Genomic DNA, 25,663 nt, shown 5'->3' with positions numbered 1-25,663 from the left:
AGAAATCATCAAAATTGTGAAACGCGTCTGCGATTGTTTTTACTGTAGCTGGATCAAAGAAAACGAATGTATTTAACTTCAGACAGCAAAATCCGTCATTTCTACATTGATTACAGGAACAGGAAAGTCCAAGTCATTCTCTAAGTCTATTTTCACTTTTATCGTTTTTTTGTATTGTTGGAATAGCTAATGTTTTTTTACTAACTTTTGTTTGTGAACAAGCTATATCAGACTAGCAGATGTCTTATAGAAGAAGTAAGCTTCTTTTCTCTAGTCTAGATAACGTTTTCGAAAATAAATCTATGGTAAAAGAAAAGAGTTTCAAATTAAACTAACGAATTTAATGTCAGGCTAGTAGGCTACTTACAATAGAAGTACCTTATATTCTTCAGTAAGTTAGTCTAGATAAATTTATTTTTTTATAAACCAATGTTACTATAAATGAAAAGAATTGTACATTTAAAGTAACCGCAGGTTAACTTGCATTTTCTATTCATGTTAGTCGTCGCTAATTTAGAAGTAACAAAACTGTCTATTTGACTTACGACGTTGTAACAAAATTTTACCTAGTTCACAGCACTGCATACTAATCACCACTTGTTTGTTTATGGCTGTTAGATCTGCATCAAAAGCTTATGTAACCTCAAAAATGGATTATCTTTCTCGAAAGGCACTCTTAGTGTGTATTTTTGTGACGTTCTCCACGCACAGTAAGTATTCTTACGTTTCTATGAAAACTAAAGCAAAAAGGTGATAAATCAGGCGTACGGTTTACAGTGCTCTACAGTCGGTGTGCTGCATCACAGTAATGTGCCCGAGATAATGATAAGTGTGACGAGTTCACGAGGGATAACTTATAATCCGAATACTTTTTTAAAAAAGAATTGCAATAGGATGACAGACTGGTCAAAGGTCTCTTCGACAAACTATCAGTCAGAAGCGATTGAATTCATTCATATTTTTTATTTATTTCTTAACATTATGGATAGCTGCGTGAAGTGCGTTGCTCAAGCACACACCACAAAATTTGGCTAGATCAAGCAAACGCGATGGTTCGTTTTTTCGTTTGAGCTGGCGATTGTTTACTCACAAAGCTGTCAGGAGTAGGGCAGACTTTTCGACAATGAATTTGAAACAACACGACTGGGTGCGAAATTCATTTGCGTCTAATGATGAAATGCCGAAGCAAGAGTTAAACTTGCTTTTTAGAAAAAATCTAAAATTTTTGTTTGGCCTGAGGCTGCTGTCTGTTGAGTTTCTGTCTGTCTTTTGAGTTGAGAAAAAAAAGAGCCACATTAACCCTATTCGGACTGACATGTGGACAGGTTCCGTCCATACCTAAAGCTTTCATCGATTACATATTATGTAAAAGCTCAAATTAACTGAAGTTTTATGACTTTTCCTAAAAATTATTCATCTTTGGTTTAGTAATAAAATGACATTTTTGTGTAGTATTGTTTTTTAGTTATCAGCAGTTTTTGACACCCTGCTCTCAAAATTGTCTTCAAACTAGTAAAAAATTAATCAGCGTGAAATTGAAGAGGGATTATTAACTCCACCGCTGGATTTTGCGTCAGCAATTGTTGGGAAAAAGTAGGTCATGTCAAGAAAGTATGACTGGACCGTGAGTGCCTTTAACAAAGAAGTTAGCGAGTTCAAGCAGATTATGGCGGAGATATCAAATTTCAAAAAAAATTGACTACTTTTAGTAAAAATACAATAGCAAAAAAACTGGTAGAGTATGTGTGTGAACTTAAAATTTTAACCAGTTTGTCAATAATTTTGCTTTAACTTCTGGAAAAAAGCAACCTCGTAACGTTTTTATATCAAAAGTTATTAGAAAATGAAAGTGTGAATGGAATAAGTCCACACGTCAGGCCATTAGCTGCCAAAAATAGCTTGGTCTGAATAGGGTTAAAGAACGACTCACTGATTTCAACACCATTTATCATAGCACATGACTAGGGAATTGTGTTTCGAAAGCTAGTACAATTCGCTACTACCACAGCGAACTCACAGCATCAGGCTAAAACAGGTCGTTTGTATATACATTGTGAAGTAAGCAACAATCATACTGCTAGAACTCAATCTATTGCATTTTTAAAAAGAAGTCCGCACAAAACTTTCGAAAGTAGTTTGAAAATTAGCATGTCAAATGCATAGCGATCGTTCTTATTCAAACAGCGTAAAATCTTAACAGTGTAAACTAAGTGCTTTTGCATTTGTTTGTATTTTGGGTGACATTTAAACCTTAAACTTGACTATAAACATGTGCAGATCCATCACAAGCAAAAACAAAGGGCTGCAGGCCTGAAGATGGACGTTTTCAATGCAAAGATGGTTTCCAGTGCATTGTTCGACAGTATGTATTGGACAGCGAAGCTGACTGCGATGATGGAAGTGACCAAATAGGTAAGAAAATTTTGTTTACAAGGAAGTTGTTGTCTAAACTCTAAACCAGTGCTCGTCAACCTTTTTATTTATTCGTTCTCCGTTCAAAACTGATGCTACCACTCCATGTATCCTTTTCAATGGAGATTGGAGCCATTTGAGTAATTTTTAACCACCTGTTTTCCACTTTGGCATTTATAGCTTCTCTTCTTCAAGAAGACTCATCCAATCGACATCGGATGATTTCAGTTATGCACCCAATGGTAGGCCTAGTCCAGTAGTCCATGCTTGTAAGCCTTGTCTCTGCACACTAGGGTGTGCCACTTTTTAACTTTTTTTTGATAACCAAGGTCTCAACCCATTTTGGGGTTCCTTTTAGGACCAAAAACTATCCCAAAAATTTTTTGGGAAAAATATTCGAATTTAGTGGTGCCACAGAGCACTTCGGGCAAATTCGGAGCAAATTTGGCCAAAATCGCTATATCTGACTGACCGGTGAGGATAGAGAGTTGATTTTAGGCTCTATTGAAAGGTAATCATCATGTTTCTATATGCTGTAACAGAACATTTTTCTCTAAAACAAACAGAAATTAAATTATTGTCAAAAAACTGATTTCGCTGTATTTTTGGGCATTTTTACTGTATTAGGCTACATAGTATTGCCTTACATTTTGTATAGGTTTTAGCAGATTTTTTTATTAGAAGTTTGGTGTTATACATTACATGTTAATAAGTGAGTTTATTCGTATCAATGTATAGTAATTTTGTTCTCTTCTCATGATCATAATATTGCCCTTGCTAAGCTAAGGCTTGTTAACGAATGGTACTATGCAAATAAAAAAAAAATGTGCATGCTTTTTTACTAATTAAAACAAAACAAGAAAGGATCATACAGCACAGACGATACAGAAATTTACAGCAGAGTCACGATATCTTAAATTACAGTCCAGGTGAAGTGGAAGCAAGATCAGCATTTAGCAAAGTTTCTTTCTTTAGGTTCGGAACCAATCTTCTTACTTCTGGGACTGTTTGAAAAAGTGCAGATTCCTGCGCCTTGTTCTGGGTTAATTTGTTATGATATTATGTCTTTGCTAATAAAATTGCCCTTTCTGCAGCGTAATTGACTACATGCATATGCTCAAGTGAATGTTTAGCAGCTATATCGGAATCAATTTTGCTCCATGTTCTAGCATGTTTTTCAATGAAAGCACAATCTAACTTGCTCCTGCGTGGAATGAGCCCAGAATCTGGTCCAAACAAGTTATTCATGTTGGTTGAGAATGTTATTTCTGCAGGTGTGACTAATTTTTCCAAGTTTTTCAACGATGATTCAGAAGCCGGTTCATATTTTAGCAATGCTTTAGGACATTTTTCCTTTTCTTGCACAGACGATAATGCAGAAAACAATACCAAAAATACAAATGGTTCACTAAGATACCACAGATGTCGCATAAGGCGGTTTATCATTGCTGCAATGAACTTTGAAAAAGATTCTGGAAGATCATTCTTTTTCCTAAGTTGAAGAAGAGTTTTAAGCAGATGGAGATCGTTATATGGAGCATCAAATGGAACAGGTGCTGTTATCCATGCAGGAACATAAAATAATATCAAAAACAAGGAAAGAGATCTATGTTCGTTTGCTTCTTCCTCGGTAATTATATTGAGTTGAACAAACTGAAGAGAATACTGAGCAAGCTTTAATTCACACAGTAATTTGGCCATCCACCGTGCATGGCTCACTGCACCAATGCTTTTGATCACAGGGGCTATCATGTCATGGAGATATGATGTATTCTCTTCAGTTTCATTGCCTTGTCATTGCACACCATGCAGACTTACATCCTTTTGATAAACGACTATGCAAGCCTTTCGGACTCATGCAGCTTTGTGCACCGTGCACGCTTGTTTAACAGCACTGGCCTAAACTCAATCTAAACGATGCAATGTGTAGGCTAATAACCTATTTGTGTAGGCTCTCAGCTGAAGATAACATGTCAGTTTGGTTTCTGACCTACAATATGCTCATTCACAAAACATTATCATTTTAATTGGTATCAGTAGATTGACAATGGTATCAATTTTCGTTTCGTATGTTTTATTTTAATCTTTATAACCCCGGTATCGGGCACGCGTGGCCGTGGGTTTAGTGATGGATTTAAGGCGTAAACAATTTTGTAACCTATGTGTTTTTAAAATTACGGTAACAAATTGATGCAATATTTTGAAATGAGCGCATTGCTTTAGTAACTTTGATATGGGGATCCAAGAATACTTTTGGACCTGGAGTCGGGATAACTTTAGGGCTCCAAAACTTGGGAACTTGAAAAAACACCATCTTTAGACAAAGTGCGTTTGATTTAGATCCATAGGCTATAATTTTCCGTAGACAACTTTAACTTTAAGAGAAGAACTATCAAAATAACATATTTCCTTGATGATTTTACTACTATTTTCCCTTCACGTTTTAATTCTTAAAGAAGTGGCTTGTTTTAGTGTGTCTGGTTTTAAAGAGAAAAATTGTTTGTGTTGCCATATAAAAGAGAAACAAAAGGCAAAAGGCCAACTGATCTAGCATTTAATTTTTTAGCGTTGCGCAATAAAACTACTATCTTGGTTTCAGTGGTGTACGCGGATAGGGGAGGGGGTGGCATTGGGCCATGGGTATACTGTAGTATTTGCTTAGTCTATATTTCAACATTAGTATTTGCTTTGACAGTGCTATCCAAAACATACTAAATGCCGTACTCTACTTCGTTAAATTACTGAAACTTTTTTTAAAACGGGGGCAAAGCTCAATGCCCCCATGCGCATGCCACTGCTTGTTTTCGATGTAGTCGATTAAGCGAGTTATATGTAGGTAATTTCAAAACAAGCTGAAACTTAAGTTTGACCGGAAAAGCTTTATCTTAGTTTCGTTTTTTAATCTAAGCTTTTTGGCTTCGTTATCAGCTCAAAATAAAAATGGCTCTAACACGACACAACTACAATACGAAATGTGAAACTTCAAAACACTTTTTCTCTCGGGCATGAATTAGTACAAAGCTGAAGCGCTTTTTGATAAGTGAGGAGCTTCAGCAAAATCAAAACATATTTCACTAGACATTAGAAACAATTAATCAGTTCAGTTCAGTTGTTTTTTTTATTTCTGACCATCATATCAAAACAATACACATCAACATAGCAAAGGTCAAGAAAAAGATAGAAGCGACAAAACGCGAACGTTAAAACGTGCTTGTGATCGAAGTAAGTTATTGACTAGTTATCGACTTGTCCCCATCTTCATGGTGGACACGTTCCGTTGGCTTTGCATTTCCTGGTTCAGCTGAGTTCAAACTGTGATGCAATAGTAGTTAGAAAACAAGTGTCGTAAGTTTATTAGATCAGAGCTTCCACTTCCTTGGCAACTGAAAAAGTAACATTTGCTTGCATGTTTTCGTAACTCACTGAAAGTGCATACTACGGTACTACCAGCCAGGGCTGTTGAGAGAAAATTTTGGGCCAGGTGCCAATGAGATCACTCAAATCAAGATACTTAGCCTACAAGAAGAGCATACTGTATCCAACAAATACGCTGAGGTTTCATCATGTTTCCGGCCCCTTGAAAAGGTTCCGGGTCCAAAAGTACCTCCTGGACCCCCCAGTCAACGCTACTGCTACCAACTTTGATACTACTCATTAGCTTTTTCTTAGATACGGTTAATAACGTCACAGACGGGCTATGACGATATTGTGAAGTCAATGTGCAGTTAACAAGAATCAAAAATTGTTTGCTTCTTTGTTTAGCTCCTGTCAAAATTTTTAAGTTTTATTATATTTGCTTGAGGTTTGTACAGTCGTCTTGCTTTGGGAGATACGACTCTACAAAAAAAAAAAACATTTAGCCTGCAACTCTGGAAAATGCATGGTACGGCAGCCAAAAAGATAAAATCAATGCTAGTGAAGTTACATTTACCAGACTCGAAGGTTTTTCATAAATGAAAATCGTGCAAAACATCATATTTGTAAGAAGCCCAAAAACGAAAGAACTAAATAGTAGAACGAAGAATCACAATATCACTCCCTGTCGGACGGAACTTTAAACAAAACCGAGTCTTACAATGTAGCCCCGCAGCAGGCTTATTAATAACCAGCTCAATCTTGACTTTTTTCATCTTATAAATCCGATAAGCTTTTATAAATCAGTTGAAATTTGTATCTACAAGAGTGTAACCACCAACGCTTGGGCAATCATTTAGCATCAAAAAGCCAATATTTATTTTTTAAACACTTACCTGGGCAAAAATACAAGCGAGCGATTCACGGAAAGTTTATAATGTAAATAAAAATGTTACGATAAAATATTCAGACTAACCAATGGAATAAACTTGCAAACTGAATATGGTATCAAGGACGGTTGAAGAGAAGACAAGGACGTAGACACGGGGGAGGGGGGCTTGAAGAAGCAATCGCCCTCAAAAATTGTGATGCCATACACAAGCAGATGGTATTGCAAAAAAAAAATGTTCTTTTAGTTTACAAACAAATTAAAACGGATGCAGCTATAATCAAACAAAACGGTTTAAAATGTTTATTGTTCTTTCCAGAAAAAGTTCAGCAACTATTTTTCTTGTTTTCAGGTCCATTAAATTGTACGGATGACGAAATAACAGGACGTTTCTTTGATCGCTGTGTCAAACGACTATACAGCGCTACGGAGTTCTCAATACACAACATATGTTCGGACAAGGGTAAATTTTACAAACATTTTAAAGCCATCATTTAACAATACGTATTCCAAGATAAAAAAAAAAATAAATAACGCATCAATAGCCTACATCCAATCCAGCAACTCAACGACATAATTTCTACTTATTGACAAAAACCTATATCACACTATCTCGAAGAAATATTCTAAAATTTTATAGGCTACTATGTTGAGGATTTAATATAGCGTATTCCAGGCTTTAACTCTTATATAAGCTATACGTAGATTCAGTTTTACCACACACACTATCAAGTTAAGTTGACATTATTTTAGATTATCATCGAAAAAAATCTCCCTAAGAACTTCGTAATATTTGCAACAACATCTAAAAATCAAACCTGTCTTGTTTCAAGCTCGTTTTATACTGCGACTATTTTTATATCTTGTTAGGTAAGTCAAAATACATGGCTTAGTAACCTAACCACTAAAGAAAAAAAAAACAATTACTGAAAACTTTACTCTTCATTTGCAGAGTTTGTCTGCAAGTCAACTAAACAGTGCATTGAAAGATGGCGAGTCCTTGATGGTCACGAAGACTGTTCTTTGCCAACGCCTGGTCTTTCTGACGAAGAAGCTCCCTTGCCCTTTTGTTATTCTGAAGAGTTTTCATGCAGTGGGAACAATAGTAACAATACCTTGCAATGCATACCTCGCGAATGGGTAGGAGATGGTGTGGTCGACTGCCAGGAGTCAGGTCTTGACGAGAAGGTGACTTTATCCGAATGTATCAACAACACAGAGTTTCGTTGTGGATCAGGACAATGCATTCCTTGATATCGTGTGAAGGATAGGTTTGAAGATTGTGCTGATGGGCTGGATGAGGTGACAACATTAGCTTGCTACGAAGAGTCTGAGCTCAGGTGTAATCAAACAGGAAGATGCATCCCACGATCATGGCATGGAAACAACATCATAAACTGTCCAGATGGAAGTGATGAAATTCCACTCCTTCTTGGAGAAGAATGCAAATCGGACGAAGTCCGGTGCAACAACAACAAACGGTGCATTCCAAAGACTTACTTGTGTGACGGAATCGATCAGTGCGGAGATTGTAGTGATGAAATTGAAAACTGCGACAATCCTAGAATGTTTCGTTGTCACAAGGACAATCAGAAATGTGTACATTGGGAACATTCTTGCGATGGCGTTATAGATTGTGACAATAACGAAGATGACATCACTTCAATAGCTGGGTTTAAATGCTACAAAAACTTGTTCGCATCAAATCAGCGACGCTACTGTGTTGTGCCGCAGTGGAGTTTGAATGACGACATACCGCTGTGTGATGATAAATCTGATGTTTGCTTCATCAATGGAAGTTTTGTATGCAGCCGTTGTTTAGACAATTCAATAATCGCGCCAAGCCAACTTTGTGATGGCATTTTTGACTGTCCCGATCTTTCAGATGAATGTCTTTGTGAAAATGTCATCAGCGGTGCTCAAAAAACAAATTTACTTTGTAACAACGTTTGTTACGATGACAATATGGTTGCTTGCGAAAAGTGTGAACTCGGAGAAGTCTATTGCCCAGATGAAAATCTTTGCATCAAAACCAAGCAAGTGTGTGATGGAACTTTCGATTGCTTTCAGTCTCGATTCGACGAAATGCTTTGTAGTAAAGTTTTTGAAGAACAATCAACGAATTTCAATAAATCCTTTCAATGCGATGAAGTACCAAGTTTTTTATTTGATTTGTTTGACTATTTCAATCTTCAAGACATGGCAACTCTTGTGAGAAATTCAAAAACAGCAACAAGGTATTTTTGTAGGCTACACCTAAAAAATTTGTCGACTACACCTATAGTATTTAACACTGTTTACTTTGATCAATAAATTGATCAAGTAGGCTTAATAAATCGTAACAAGTTAAAATCAATGTGTAAGGTGATAATCTGCTTTTGACGTTTCGTCAATCAGACACGACTGACTTCTTTAGGGGACTAGATTAAGTATTGATTTCCTGTCTAGCATGGCAAAATACAGGACCCTGTTGCTGTAGTGTAAACCAACTAAAAATGCAAACTGAAAGTTAACTTCCAAACAAAAATTATCGCTCGCAAATTTTGAAACTAGAAAAAAGAATTTAAATGTTACTTATCAATTAACAAGAAACTTAAATAACGGCAGAGCGGGAAGAAAGTGAACCCTAGGAGTCATGAAGAATCAAATTGTATACACAGCACTGCACAGTTTTCAATCAGCATGAAACCAATTGAAAGACATCAGACAAGCTTAAAATAGTTGTTTTTCTTTTTTTGTAAATACTAAGAAAAAAGATGCCATCATTACGGTTTATTGCATGGGGGTTTTGAATGATAAACCAACTTTCAGAAAAGAGTCGTTTTTGATAACCACTTTCAACTTTTAGAATTTTAGAATTGCTCCATGTTATTTTATTGTTATTTCATCTGAAGTTATCGCATGCATGCAGATTGCAGGGGGCTGATTTTACTTTGAACCATAAACAGATAAAACCAAGCAACCACACGGCATTTAACATAATATATTAAACTGAACATAAACTATAGACTGCGAACGTTTTCGGCCATACACACGTTAGCCCTTTTCAAGTAACGAAAAAACAACTGATTTTACATCTACATTGAAAAAAATAACTGATCTACACAATAAATTGTAAACGAAATGCATAAGAATGAAACGGCAAAGCAGAGGAGAAAGGCACATCACATGGCGGTTAATTCCGCGAGGCAAACACGCATCATATGATGCATAAGTTCAGCATAACACGCAATATATGATGCGTGTTTGCCTCGCGGAATTAACCGCCATGTGATGTGCCTTTCTCCTCTGCTTTGCCGTTTCATTCTTATGCATTTCGTTTACAATTTATTGTGTAGATCAGTTATTTATTTCAATGTAGATGTAAAAGCAGTTATTTTTTCGTTAGCCTACTTGAAAAGGGCTAACGTGTGCATGGCCGAAAACGTTCGTAATCTATAGTTTATGTTCAGTTTAATATATTATGTTAAATGCCGTGTGGTTGCTTGGTTGTATCTGTTTATGGTTGAAGAAAGGCACCTCTTTACCAAAATTGGATTTTTTTTGCCTTGATATTTGAAAGCTCTTTTGTGTTCATTAATGCGAGATTTAAGATCTTGTTTTGTATGGCCAACATAAATTTAATTGCAATCCCACAAGATACTTCGTACACCAAACCTGAAACTTCGCTTTGTTTCAAGGGATCTTTTAAAGACGGCAAAATTTTTCTTGTGGTCAAGAAAGTTTATTTCTAGTTTTATGGGTTTATGGTTTTATGGCTTTATGGTTTTTTCTAGTTTCAAAATTTGCGCGCGATAATTTTTGTTTGAAAGTCGACTTTAATTGTGCATGTTTAGTTGGTTTACAGCAACATGGTCCTGTGTTTTTGCCATGCTAGACACGTAGTCACTACCTGATCTAACCCCCTGAAGAAGTCAGTCGTGTAAGATTGACGAAACGTCGGAATAAAAGCAGATTGCCACTTTATACATCTTGTGATAGTTCAGCTTAGTTTGCACCAGAAGAATATATATCATGTTATTTAACGTATTGTACTATAAAGAAAACAGATAGCCTGTTTCTAGGTCGATTCTTTTGATTGTGCTTGCTTGTTTATCTTGCTGTGATGTTACTTTCCAGATGTGATGGTGTTGTGGAGTGCGTATACTTTGAAGACGAGTGCAGCGAGAAAGCAAACTGCAAAGAAAGGCCAAAAGTATGTGATGATATCCCTTTAGAAACGGTAAGCTAAGTTTTCACACGTTGTTACTAATGCTCAATTCATTTTGTAGAGACTTTAATGTAGCCGGCGGTGTCAAATCGTATTAAAAAATTTGGTTGCTTTTGAAAAGCCAGAGATTAAAAGTATGACTTTTATATTCAAGATGAAAAAGCAAAAACCAGGTCATTGCAGATTAATCCATTTATTCGGTTCATGTGGTAATGTTGAATTTTCAGGTAGCTGATGTTTTAAACCTAATTGTTTTGAGGTATATCCTGAATATATTCAATTACAATGATGTAATTTTTATCGATATTTGACTTCACCAAAAGAATGCAATATTATTCCTTCCAGACTGATATCAGTCCAGAGATGATTGGACCTTTCTGGGAGAAAATTTTCAAATTTTCTGATCAAGGAGTTTCATCCTTTGACTTTCGGAAATGTGAAAATCTTCTTGAATTTGTTGCTGGAAAATCTGTTTGCAATGGGATTCAGGAATGTGTCAGTGGATTTGACGAACGAGACTGTCCAGAAAGATTTAAGTGCGATGCCGGCACGGCTGTCGGTTTTGGATGTAAGTTATTTGATGAAAAATAATATTGAGGAATATCTGAATTTTTATCCAAAATTTTTGCATCTTTGTCTTAATTATTAAATATTTGATTTTTTGTCTCAAATGTCAAAATAATATTGGTTTGATGTGAAGCTAAAATTCTATTTTTTACTTTTACTTCAAGAAACTTTAAAAGTGGAATGAATTTTATTTAGCAATTTGTATACAGAATGTTTAAGGTGTATCTGACACATTAGAAACAAAGGAAGTTTTTTGTTGAGACTCCATCTCCATTAATGCAAATCGTTAACACTAGGGCGATTTTTTGTCACTAAAGTTACTTTTTTTTAGTTGTACCAATTAACAAAAAAATGTTGAACCAAAATTTCATGGTTGTGAGGTCAATAACTTATATAAGAAGTTACAAAGTTACCAAAAGTCACTTTTTGTGTTTTTAGGTTACTTTTCATTTGTTAGGTCGCTTTATTTTGCATACTTTTTTTTCTAATTCTCCAATTTATTTATCTTTCATTGCTACTGGAGAGATGAATTTACATTCTATGTAATGCCAAGACTTTTAATATATCTTCTACTATGGTACGAATTTTAGGTTTGCACGAGCCCATGGTTGTTCGTATCGCGTGTATTCCTGAAAACTTGTAAAGTAATTTTTTCAATGAAACAAATTGTGTTAACTATATTTAGCCACTTGTTTTCTCTGCAGCAGCTAAAGTGTTTGATTGACAGAAACTTTCTACCAAAGAATGTAAAACATCGCATATGTGTAATTTAAATGTGTAATTATGATTTCAGTACAAATCGAAATTAATTTAGATGCTTTTTTATGTTGTATTGCTGCCATTTCTTTCGCTTTCTTGTTTTCGTTGGATAAAGTTACTTTTTTGCAAAATTAAAGTTACTTTTTGGAGTTTTTTAGGTTACAAAAAATCACCCTTCTTATAATGCGAAAATATTTAGATGAATGCAATGATTTAAATCTCTTTTAAAATAAAGTTGTTTTTTGTTTAGTCAAGCCTCTTCCTGTTGTGAATATTCCACCTGAGAAAGTTTGCGATGGTTTTATGGACTGCGTTGGTGGCGAGGATGAAATTGGCTGTTCTGAGGCTACTCACTTCTATTGTGAAAATGGTGATACAAAATTTGTTTTGAAAAACAAAGTACTAGACGGAAGAGCTGACTGTGATGATGGTTCAGACGAATGTCCGGAATCTTATTGGAAAAACAGTGCCATATCTTCAAACAAATTCTTAATAGTGTCAACAGCTTTGGAATTTTTTCTTTGGATGATGGCAATTTTTGCTTTAGCTGGCAACGGCGCAGTAATTGTAACATCCGGGATGTTTTTAGCTTCTTCTTATCGTAAAGGACCGTCACAAAAACCACCTCCTTCCTTGATGGTTAATAAATTGCTGATTTTAAACCTCGCTGTGGCTGATTTTTTGATGGGAATTGCTTTGTTAATAATCATTGTCAAAACAAGGGAATACGCAGGAGATTACTGCGTGCAAGACAAAGCATGGAGAACAAGTTTAACTTGCAGTGGTGTAGGCGTGATCACTGTATTATCCAGCGAAGTTTCTGTGCTCACTTTGGTTTGCTTGACATCATATCGTTTGTATCTTATTCTTTTCCCATACAAAAGTCGAGATGTGAAAACGTATATTTTATGTGGTTGGATAATCTTGATGTGGCTTGTGTCTGTCATCTTAGCTAACATACCCCTTCTAAGGTCACTTTCTCTTTCAATGGTAAGAGGCATGTGGATCGAAAGCAACCGGTGGTTTTCCAGTGACGTTGTAGACTTCCAAATTTTGAAACAATTCACTCAACGTCTCAGCGCTGTAAGTGGTTTGCAAATACCAAACGAGGGTATCTTCGAGGATTGGTATTCTTTGGGAAACTATTTAAATTACGATCTCACCGGCCAAGCACCCAGAACACGAGGCTACTTTGGTTACTTTAGTGCAAGTGGTTTGTGCATTCCAAGATTTTATAAAACAAGCAGCGACAACTCAAGCCTGAATGTCTTATCACCTATAGTAATATTGTTTAATTTTGCTGCTTTGGTGTACATTGCTTTTGCTTACGTTGTGATTTACCGACGTACAATTTCACAACGTGCCGTAGTAGGCCACATATCTGACCAACAAAGAAAACAAGCCAGGAATCTTCAACGTAAAGTAACAATCTTGATTGCAACTGACATCTTTTGCTGGCTTCCAATTTGCATCATGACACTGATGAGTGTTGGAGGAATAGCGCTACCCGCAGAAGCCTACGCTGTGTCTGCAATCATCCTTTTGCCAATAAACAGCTCGATAAATCCATTGATCTACACTGATGCGTTATCAACGGTTTGGGGAAAAATTAAAACTGTTGGGTCGACTCTTACTGACCAACTGAGTCAATCAAACATAATGCACAGTTTTGAGAAAAGCACCCATTCTCAAACAGTATCCTCTGGACTTCCATCATCAATTACGGCACCTGAAAAAGTCAATCAAACTTCTATATAGCTGCATCAGGAAAAGGCTACAACGCATCAAGATTAAAACTGTCCAAAAAGTTGACTATACTAAAACATTTTGCAGTACCGGTAGCTTTAACATTGCTTCCAAAACTGCAAGCAATACCATTTCAAAAATAACACTGTTTTGTGATTGGACTTCCCTTTGTTTAATACTTGTAAAGCTTATTGTTATTGGCAAAATGTGATATATGTAACTGCAGAATGTAACTGCATTTGACAGTGTACATGTATGTATGTTAAGTGTTATTGAATATGATAAACTTTGCTCATTTCCGTGTTTGATAGTTTTCATTGACTAGGGAGGCAGCTTTAAGGTTTTGCTATCGTTTTGACTCTTGCACCAGAAAACGTCGCAAAGCAAACTTAAATATAATAATTTTAACATGAGGAAGCCCAAATACAATTCATGTTATGCTTGTGGCTGCATCTTTGTGCTTAAAAGCCTCGAGAGCTATTTATGGAAGGATATGCTGGCCTAATAAAATCTAAAATAAAACGGTATAGGCCTACTGTAAAATGGAACAATTTACTGACGTGTTCGTGGAAAGAGAATTTTGATACGCTTTTTACTTGGTGTTAATCCAGATCAGACTGACACTACTCTGAATCAATTTAGTGGCATCCCGTAATAAGAGAGTTTATCTGGATGATCTAAGTGATTTTCGAAGTTGCATTTTGATTCGTTAGGCCTATATTGGCCTAAGCCCTAATCAACGACTTCAAAATATCGTTTGCTGAAATAAATGGAAAACGTGAACCAACAGAACTTTCAACCCAATTCGGATATATTGGATCTTTTAAATTTCTAAAACTACCGGATCGGATACTTTAATTTTCCCAAACCATCGGATCAGGACATGATCGGATCTTGTACTTGTAGGATTAGGACCGGATCAAGATCTTGGAAAAGATGGATCCGAACATGTCTGATCTATATAAGCTATACAGGCCATGCCAACGTGCAGAGGTGGGCATTCGCTGCTTTAAAAGTAACGCGCTTTCCGCTACTGCTACTCCAAGTAAATTAGCGCGCGAAACCGCTACCAACAGGTACTTGTGTCTTAACTTAAACTGACACAGGAAGCACTTTGTGACGTCAAAATGACCTTGAAAACGAATAATATTTACGCTACCATTTCAACGTCCTTATAGAAAACACGTTTTAGATGGAATTTACCTGTATTGTTATAGCTCACGCATCTTTTAAAAACACGAGCATTTCAAAATGCGAGGTGGTGGATCCTGTCCGCTTTAGCTTCAGCATGTCTCTTCCAACGTAGAAAAATCTCTCCACCGTAGCACTGGAAGAAGTGTTGTATTTAATAAAGAGACGTTATAAATCGGCACCAGGAAAGCTCAAGGACTTGTTTCTGTCTGACAAAAAAACGATATATGATATTATCAGATATATCTTTGTCAGATATAGGCTACGCTTAAAAACAGCTGCAGAGCTATTTGGCGTTAGCCCTACTGTTGTTAAGTGGACAAACGGAGTTTTGCATCCCGGTTTGTCTAGGTATCCCTGTAGGCTACGCAGGATTGCAAGTCGATATTAAAAAAAAAAATACAAATCAAGTAGGCTATCTGATTTTATACTGCCTACCAGCGTTCCCTCTAAAAATTTAGCCAGGAGGACAATCACCTGGCTGGGTTCATTTCCCAATTCCTCCAAATTTGAGTTCTCTGCATGCAGTGCTGCAGTGGTTCTCCAGATATCACGGTTCAAAGTGAACCCTTTTACAAACACTATGTAAATGGCAACACTATTTAATGAATATTTAGTATTGAACAGTGTTGCTACAAAAATATTGTGGGTAAAAGAGTTCACTTTAGGATCAAAATATTACATTTACATCAAGACTTCAAGATCAAAATATCACTACACGATCAAAATATCCCACACGATATTCAATGCAGAGCAACAAGATTTGCAGTAAAAAAACAAACAATTCACATCCTAAACAAAAGAATGAAACAACCATTTTCAATCTTAGTGCCTTCTGCTCAATCATGCATAACTTCAAACTAAATGCTTATCTTTTCAACTCCGCTTGATCGGTATTGTTCAATTATCGTTTTTCTCGCATAAGCGTCAAAATATGCTATGATATCTTTGTCCGTCGTATGTTATTAAATAGAATTAAAGGCTTGAAAAAAGTCGCAAAACAACCGAATAAAGAATATCGATTCAGTAAAAAAAAAGTAAAGAAAAAACCATAAACGATATTGGTAGAAAAAAGAAATGACTTGGACATACTGTAATCGATATTGAATAAGTAGAGAATAGCGCTATCGAATAGCGATTTGGAACCGATACTTGCAACCCTTCCTTTACGGTATCATCGTTCTTCGCAGCAAACGTAGGCTATAATCAATAATCATGCTTTTTATCATCTACTTAGTTTGTGGCTTGGGCCTAACAAATCTGCTTCACGCCAACAAATCATCTTATGACTTCTGCTTGTGTCTGTTTTAATTGATCATTGGTTTGAATCTTTATTTTCGACTCTCTCATAGGGATGGTGTTCTACTGTCCTTACTCTCTCAATCTGAGAATGGAGGTTCAAACGAACAACGGTTTGTTTTCAGCGTCAGTGGCTAAATCTTTTTCTTTCACTGAAGTAGTGTCCCCGCCTTTGCACAATGCACACCTGTGCGTATGACTATGTATTTTGATTGATTGTTATGGAATGGTGGCTGAAAGAGTGATAGGCTAGACCAGATCACCATTTATGTTTTTTAGCTACTATCTTGATTGCGCCGTAATTTAACTTACAGTTTGGCTATCTATAGCCTACTGTAGCCTCAGACGCGTAGCAAACGCCCTCCGTATCCTTTGACCGGAGGCGACCTCGCAAGGAATGAGGGCCCCTAAGATGTTTGGGCGGTGCCGAAGGATCCTAACCGCTGTGTTGCCGCTGTGCGAAAATATTCATCAAATTAAAGAACTTTTCAAAGACCACCACCAACCAGCTAAAACAGAGGTGTGCAACATACGGCCCGCGGGCCAGAGCACGGCCCGCGGTACCCATTTACGTGGCCCGCACATTCTTCATCAAGTAGCCCATTATTTTTAAATACTTTTCACTGTTAGATCGTAGGATGTTGTTATTTGTTAACATATTTCCTCATTTCAAGCAAAACCACAACTCTTTCAATCTCAGTTGAGCAAAGCATCTCTGATTCACTTTCCTTGTCTGGAAAGTAGAAGCGTTCAAATTCAAGACTGTGAAAAATATGCTGGAATGGTTGAAAAGTTAACTTCGGCATTTGAAACTCGCTTTGAAGATTTTCGAAAACACAATACCGACTTTCAACTTTTCGCTTATCCATTTGACCTGGTTGTGGGAACTATTCTATCTAGCTTTCAATTAGAAATACTAGAATTGCAAGCTAACGTCGATCTCAAACGAGCCTACAATGAAAATGATTTGCTTACTTTTTACAGAAGCTACGTGTATGAAAATTACACAAATCTAGAAAATCACGCGAGAAAAATGATCTCTCTTTTCGGAAGCACATAGCCTACTGCTGCGAGCAGTTCTTTTCAAAAATGAAGCTGTTCAAGACAAAATGCAGGAATCAGCTTACAGATGAGCACTTGTCAAGTCAACTTCGAGTTGCCACTTCTTCCGTCAAAGCTGACATTGGCAACATCTCTGGACAGAGAAGATATCAGACATCTCATTAATCACTCACTCAATGTGTAACTTGATTGTGTGTACTTTTCCATTAAATAAATTGTTCATATAATTTCATGTGTTATTCGATAGACAAGCCCTCAGCATCATTATAATTGTACGTTGTGGCCCATTGCGATAAACAGTTGCACGCCCCTGAGCTAAAACAACCCAATTCTGCTGGTTGCGCTACAAAGCTCTTTCAATCGTGATCTGCATTCTACTCGCTGTGATAAGAGCTAAGAACAACACGGATCCGTTCGTCTGTATGCAATGATCGAAAGAAACACTCTTCTGAAAACGTCTATTTAAGAATTGTATTTCTGTAAAAAATAGCCTCAAGGCTGTCGAAGAATGGAGAGAACACCGTACCCACTAAAACTTGTCACTACAATACAAATTACTAAGATAAAGAAGGAAATTTCGTCTAGTTGGTATAAGCACAACCAAAACCGTTTTAATACGCGACCAACTTTTCAAGCAACAATTATTTTAAGTATGACGAGAATAGATTGCAATATTCCAAACGCACGTAGCCATCTTCTGTAACGTAATAATGATAAGCACTATGAAGCTATTCAAGCACCTGTTCAAATTGGCTTACACCATATCTCGTAATTCAAAATTTAACGATTATGTAATGTTTCACAGGTGTGACAAAGGTGGTGCAATGTTTGCTCGTTTCTTAGTAATATGTCATTACGTCAAACACCAAGATTCAGTAGACCTAAACGGTTTTATGTAACGTTTCATTTGTACAGATATAGTCTGTAACACCAGGGCTTCCCGATTCGTTTATCACCCCACACCCCATAGGATTGATGAAGCTAATCTCATACCCCCATTTTTGAAGTGGAGTGGTTCTGAAAAAAATCAAAATACGTACAAAAACAGTGCAGAAAAGCAGCTCACCGGCCTTTATATGGCTAACGAATAGAAAAAATAAGGGCAGCTTTCAACAACGCAATCACACAAAATGCAAAAGCGAATAAATAAAGAAATAACACAAACTGAGAACACAACGGCGTTAATCAAGATCTTTTACTTTTCTCCTGCCTCTTCTTTGCAATTATCTGTTCGAAACGTGGAACCTTGTGGGACAATGCAATGCGTAGATCATTTCGGTGCAAGCACCCCCCAATCGGGAAGCCCTGCTGTAGACCTATGTAGGGCGTAGGCTATTGGCTACACAGTGGTGGGCGCAACTAACGTAAAAGTTAATTTTCAACAAAGAAATCAGCGAATTTCCAATAAATTTACTTTCGCTAGCGAGTCCGCTAAAATTTCTAAATAAGAGCGAAAATGCTAATCCGCTAACTAATCAAAGCGTTAGCTTCGAAGCGATCGCTAATTAGAGGCTAGTAGAACTGTGCCCTTGATTGTGTACATTAGGGACAGTACATTACGGGACACGCAACTCCGTTGTTGCGCCAACACTAGAAGGGTCAATTGACAATTTGACATTTTTTGTACGCTTTGCTGCTGGCTTGTTTTAAACTAAAAACCTTTACATTACTTTAAAACCAACTTCACTCTTCCTATACAACCTATAAAAAGTACGTTATTTTGTAAATAAATAAAAATCGTAACCCTTCTAGTGTTGCGGATTAGCCAAAAGCGGATGTAGTTTCGCATCCCTATGATCTACAACCCTTAAGCCTACATCCAATATAAACACTGCGTGTTGTGTAAAATAAATACCGCGTTGCAGTATGTGCGTTGTAAGGGGCCCGGGCGTATGTTCGGAGAGGTCACATTCTTTGTTGCTACGGCTCTGTGTAGCCTACCCTACATACAATGCATTGTTTTAACAATTTCATTCTCTCTTCTTGTTTGTCGTATGACGCCATTGAAAAAAATAACTTGACTTAACTCAAAGAAGCTTTCTCAGTCCGAGGATAATGATTTCTCCAATCATATCTTAAGTTTTTCTCCCTTTTTTCAAGGAGCACAAATTTGGGCGCTTAATCAATTCAATTCAATTTATTTTTCTTTGTCGGAAAACAACAGCAATGATAAAGTTACCAATTACAGGAATAAAACCAACAAAAGGAAACGGCGGCAAAACCAAAGAAGTTTAAAACGTGCATGCGATGTAGGATAAATGTAAAGGATACGTCGATGAAAGTAAATTTAAGCACGGCCACCAAACCTAACAGTTTAAAATAGATGAATTAGTTGAAAGAATCAGTTGGCTCCACATACCCAAAGCAACTGGAGGTCTGACAGTTGATGAAGCCAAGCTGGGACGACTGAACCTTACAACCAATACAAAAAAAAATCAAAAAACACAAGCACTAAAAATAAACGTACGGTGAGCTTATTATACAAAAAAACTATGTAGGCCTACAGTGTGTGTTCGCAGCAACGACAGTGGTGACGTTTTAAAACAGCAATCGATAACTGATCGGTTCAGGAATATACACTAATTAGGCTATTATTTGAACATGAAATCATTGAAACATTGATCAATGAAAAATGTAGTGAAGAAGATATGAAAATGGTCTTGATGGCAAGCGGGTGACTTCGGTATCGGAGAGCATAGCCGTACGAGACCAAATCATTTTGGGGGGGCAGAACGTAAATTTGCCCAAATATGCACGCTTTTATAGAAATTGTCCAAATGTAATGCATGCAGTTCATGATAACAGTGAAAAACTAACATAACAAGATTACCAGTTAGCTAGAATTTCTTACCAAAGTACCGTAATCAAAATAGAAAAACTGAATTCATCTTTGAAGATACCTTGCTTGTGCATTGCTCGATGCTTCTGCACTTTGGCATGGTAGATTGGTAGGTAAGAGTAACAAATATTGTTTTACACACCACAAATAAAAAAACAACCCCACTTAAATATTGGATTAGTTGCAACTTCCTTGGATTGCAAAAGTAACAAACAGGTTTTGGACCAAATTAAACCGCACATATCCCTAGAAGCTAGAAATTATAATATTTTACCAGCTTGCATGCAGTGGCGTAGCCAGGAAAAAAATTTGGGGGGGGCCAAATATTTGATGTATCAAAGAGAACGATAAAGTATTTGATTAAAGACATCGCCACCTGATGTGCAGTGGCGCATCCTGGGGATTGAGCAATGGAAGCAATAAAACTGGTGGGGGATTAGAGCGTGCCGAAGGCACGCGTATTCTAGGGGGGTCCGGGGCATGCTACCCCGAAAATTTTTTGCAAAATTACACTAAAATAATGGATTATAGCGCTTTCTGGAAACACTTTTAGGGTAATATTTGTATGAAATTTATTAGCAGATAAACAGCTATTTACTTATTAAAGGTAGCTCTTGCACAGGAACGGGCAAAAATTGTGGCAAAAATTGAAGAACACCAAAAACTCAGCTACACAAAAACCAACAGAGTAAGCGATTCTGAAATTGCTTCCACAGATTAGTTAAAAGAAGCGTAAATCGCGTAAACTTTACGCGATTTACGATTTGCAAAATTTATTGGTGTCTTTCTGTGTGTCTAAAACAAGTCCTGGGGGGCATTAATAGCCAGATGTCTTGGAAAACGATATAAATTTTTACAAATTTTGTTATATTTTTAACAAAGGGCTCTACTTCGGAATCCAAACTTTGAAAGTTGAGGGGGGGCCAAGGCCCCTTTCGCCCCCGTGGCTACGCCTATGCTTGCATGGCAGGTTTTAAGTTTGGAAGGCTTTGAAATAAATGAATATATTATGATTGGTTTAAGATTATATATTTCAGTAGTAGCATTTTAAATGTTGGTGAAGTTAACATGACACAGTTGCATAAACAAACTAAATATTTTATTTTTATTTTAGGGCGCATCTGTATCATTTTAAGTTGGGTAGTTTTATAAAAGTAACCAAACAAAGCTAAGCAACACCACAACATTACATTTAACAGGTATAACATTTTTTTGTTAAATATTGTGGTGTTGCTTAGCTATGTCTGTTTATGGAAGAAAAAGTACTGTAACCTCTCCACCTGAATTGTTTTATGGAAGTATTCACCAGATTTATATACAGTCATATTTTCTAGTTGCCCAAATCAAGATGATGCATTTATGGATATTATGAACAAAATTAAACACTATGTAATTTTTGATGCCGAGGCAACTGCATCATGCCAATTTGGGAAGTTTTATATATAGAGTATGATCAGATAATTTCATATTTTGTGTTGCCCAAATCTAAACGACACAGTTATGTAAATGGGAAAAATTAATGAATTTGTTCATTTTGGGGAAACTGCCTCACGCTAATTTGGGCAGTTGTATAAACAGACTAATCAGTTTCATCGGATAATTTCATGTTTTCAGCTGCCCAAATCAACACGATGCATTTATAAAAATTATAAAAATTAGCTATATAGGCCTAGCAAATTTTGCATTTTGATTTGGGCAGTTTCACAAAAGTAATAGAGACATATTTTGGTGGCTGTCCGAATTGGCATGATGCAGTTGGTTAAATGCATTTCGTACTACAGTTTGATCACCATGCAATGCAATACATCAATACGGGTGTGCCAAATGAAAATTTTGCAGCACATTTCTTGTGCAAATAAGAGGCTGTACTTAGTTTGATAGGTAAAATATATTAATTTATAGTTTTTCTTAATTCATGCAATTTTGTAGCTTTTCATACAGCAATTTTTGCCCTAATAATTGCAGGATTTTGCCCGGATTCGCGACGTTTTGAAACAATAGGGGGGGAAGCTGCCCCTCCTGCCCCCCTGGCTCGTACGGCTATGTCGGAGAGGGATGGAGTTTCTTGGCGTTTTTCAAATGAATTTCCAACCAAACTGCTGGAGAGTGACGCAGCTTCATTTTGTAGTACCGTGCTTTTGACAAACAAATCTACACGACAATTAAAGTAACAGAGAGTCAAAAGGTTCTTTGAACAAGTACAATATACCTAGTTCGGCTAATTAAAGACGTATTGCGTTGGAAACATATTAGCATCTAATAGCAGCCCATTGAAATTGAAAATTTTAGGTGGTGGTGGCAGACGCACGACAGTGACTGCCGAAATAAGCTAAGCAGATACTTGGTGTCAAACAGTAGTACGGTACTTCAAAGATTACATATACAAAAGTTGACGTATGCTAATCAGCTTGAATTTCAGTTCGCAGATGGATTTTCAGTTTTTTGCAGAGTAATCAAAAGGTTTCGATTTCAATAATGTTTTTGGGGAGATCGTTCCAGAGTTTAACTCCACTGAATTGGATGGATTGTTGGGTTAACTTTTTGAAGCAATAGGGAAGAAAAAATCGATTGCTGTTTCTGGTTGATATGTGATGCAAGTTGCTGTTAAGTTGAAATAGTGAGTTAAAGCTTTTTGGCTGTTGATTATGTTTTAGTTTAAACATGAATTTACCAGTTTCGATAGTGTAAAACAGTGGTTCCCAACCTGGGGTTCGTGGACCCCTTGGGGGTCCGTGAGAAAGCATTTGGGGGTCCGTGATTACCTTGATAAATTATGGAAAAAAAACTTTGTTCTATATGCACGAATGGAGCACCAGCTATCAGGGGCGGCGCCAGCCAAAAATGAGTGGGGTGGACAAACATATTTCGAGGTAATATACTACCGTAAAGTATGGTCACTAAGATTACCGATTGCGATGTGACTCACTGCAGCTCGGTTGCGAAATTTATTGAAAAATAAACAAAGGAAATTTAAAGGAGGCAAAAACTGGTTTTCTATTGAGCGCACTCTAAATTATGAACAAAATAATAGAATGGAGCCAAACGCTCCCAAACATTTCCTTTGCGGTCCATCTAGGATTGCCGACTACGATCTTGATGTTAGCAAGCTTGTCGTTATTTTATGTCATGGAGCTGCTGCTGCAATGATAGGCGGCCTCATAAAAATTTATTGGGTGGCCCCTTAAACAGAATTTTTAAAAACCTGGCTGTTACCCAATATTACCCATAGCCATAGGTTAAGAATCCCTGCACTAAAGTTTTATTTTGCGCTCGCAGGTCAGTTTAAAAGCTTTCACCAATTTTTGAGGATCAGTGTTATCGGCAATGTCTCGCTCACTGCTTATCTGCAGCAGATGCTCAAGTCTTTGTGATGCCATGGCAGGTCGCAGATAATAGTTTATTGTCTTAACTTTGCTGTGGATACGTTCACAAGATGCCACAGTCATGGGCAAAGTAGCAACAGTAGCAATAATTTGAAACAAATCGCTGTAGCCTACAAATGATTTAAGATCGTTTTGTCCACACAAATTCAAAAGTGAAGGCGAACACAACCACGCGTTCTTGGTCAATCCACTTTGGTGCTTTTCAAATTCTAGTTTCCACTTGTGACAATTATAGCTGACCTCAAAAAAAGAAGATATTGCTGCCCAACCTGATTTTCATCGAAATTATAGAATTTGACTAAATATTCAACTTTAGGCAAATTTGATGGAGACATGTGCATGAAATAAAATGTAGCTGCATTTGACATTAATTCACATGCTTGATCCGAGTAACGCTTTTTAAGTTCATTTAGCATTCTGTCAAAGGATGGAGAAAAATCTCTTCTTAACTTTTCTGTAATGGAATCAGATTCACTCCAAAAAAGACTGTTGCAACCTATCAATATAATATCTTACCATCTCGGAAATGGCTTGGTGGGTAGCGGCATCGCTTAGCCGGCGTGGTGGTTTCACTTGTAATTTGATTTCTATCCGCAAACAGCGATGAGTTGAAAACCAATTTGTTTATATCTTCCTCTGAACGCAGTGAGTCAAATGCTCTTGTCAAGTCGTTGATAGCAACAACCCCAGTGGTGAGATCCATTTCTTCACTGTTTAAATAATCTGAAGCCTGTTTACTTAACGAAAAGCATTTATGAGGAATTAGACTAGCAATAAAAAATTCAGATTGCTTGATGCGGAACAACAAACCAGTAGCTACATCATTACCTTCGTTTGACATTTGTTGGAACATTGACAGCAGTGCTGGATAGAGGCTACATTAATAACCCCATCCAGATCATCTGAACGTGCAGACCATCTAGTAGCCTATCAGATAACGAGTGCAATGCAATTTTTCCAGACGTGATTCCCTCCTTTTTCAAATGCTCTTCATACAAAAAATGTCTCTTGGGAGAACAGTCCATCAAGTGGTAGATGTTACCAATTGTTTCAAAAATTGTTTTGACTGTCGCTACGTTTTCAACACTGCGCCCAAACACAAGATTTAATCGGTGTGCAAAGCAATGAAAATATACCGACAGTTCTTGGCACTCGCTGCAACTAGGTGTTGCTGTACACCTTCATCCTTTCCTGACATGTTGGTGGCCCCATCAAAACCTTTGCCTATTAGGTCTTATAAAGCTTATGTCTCAGCTGTGATAAAAGCCATCACCTCAAAATGGTAAAATTAGACTACAATCAATCAATAGCCTACAACAGAGCGATAACAATTGAAGATTCTTCATTTCTTCGTATGTCAATGCTGCAAAAGTAATTCATACGTAAGAAGTTGAAATTAACTTATGACGCAGTCACTAGGCCCCCCTAACCCACTGCATACACCCCCAAGTTTTCTCATCGGATCTCGACGAATTACAAAATTGACCCTAAATAGGAGTGGGGTGGACATGTCCACCCCAGTCCACCCCGTGGCGCCGCTACTGCCAGCTATGCTCGGGAACAAATCCGGATTTGCTGCTTTGGTAAAAAACGAAGCTACTCGCGTGGTTGTTACCCATTGCTTCTTGCACAGGTAGGCCTACGCCTTAGCAGCAAAAACTTTACCAGCAACTCTCAAAGAAATTCTAACAAATTGCGTGAAAAGTCGTTAATTTCATCAAAAGCAGAGCTGTAAACCACCGTGCTTTTAAAGCGCTCTGTCAAGAAGTAGGGTCAGATTACGAAGTACTTTTGTATCATTATATCACTAATCAATCAAACCAATCAATCAATCATTCTGAGGTAGGCCTACGTTGGTTATCTAAACTTCTAAAGGAGAAGTTTTAAAACGACTGCAGCAGCTAAAAAATAAGGTGACAACTCTTTTGAAAGTAAAAAGAAGTCTCCTCTCA

At 37.0% G+C, this 25,663-nt stretch overlaps 1 protein-coding gene across 1 annotated transcript; it reads left to right on the top strand.

The window, feature by feature from the left end:
* Window positions 1-647: 647 nt before the first annotated feature.
* On the top strand, window positions 648-14,487 carry LOC145775675 (uncharacterized). The gene is made up of 7 exons (XM_082587013.1): window positions 648-710; window positions 2,278-2,412; window positions 7,008-7,118; window positions 7,608-8,892; window positions 10,775-10,877; window positions 11,211-11,433; window positions 12,442-14,487. The coding sequence occupies exons 4-7, from the start codon at window positions 8,222-8,224 to the stop codon at window positions 13,947-13,949; spliced, it is 2,505 nt and encodes an 834-aa protein (XP_082443139.1). The 5' UTR covers window positions 648-710; window positions 2,278-2,412; window positions 7,008-7,118; window positions 7,608-8,221; the 3' UTR covers window positions 13,950-14,487.
* The last annotated feature ends 11,176 nt before the right edge of the window (window positions 14,488-25,663 follow it).

This window comes from Aplidium turbinatum, chromosome 8, assembly GCF_918807975.1.
Source record: "Aplidium turbinatum chromosome 8, kaAplTurb1.1, whole genome shotgun sequence".
Classification (NCBI taxonomy): Eukaryota; Metazoa; Chordata; class Ascidiacea; order Aplousobranchia; family Polyclinidae; genus Aplidium; species Aplidium turbinatum.
This window is presented reverse-complemented; position numbering and strand designations above follow the sequence as displayed.

Excerpts from the sequence above, each read along its gene's own strand:
- LOC145775675 (XM_082587013.1), top strand. The coding sequence starts at position 8,222 with ATGTTTCGTTGTCACAAGGACAATCAGAAATGTGTACATTGGGAACAT. Across the intron at positions 8,893-10,774 it reads AATTCAAAAACAGCAACAAG|ATGTGATGGTGTTGTGGAGT; the intron begins GTATTTTTGTAG and ends GTTACTTTCCAG. Across the intron at positions 11,434-12,441 it reads CACGGCTGTCGGTTTTGGAT|TCAAGCCTCTTCCTGTTGTG; the intron begins GTAAGTTATTTG and ends TTTTTTGTTTAG.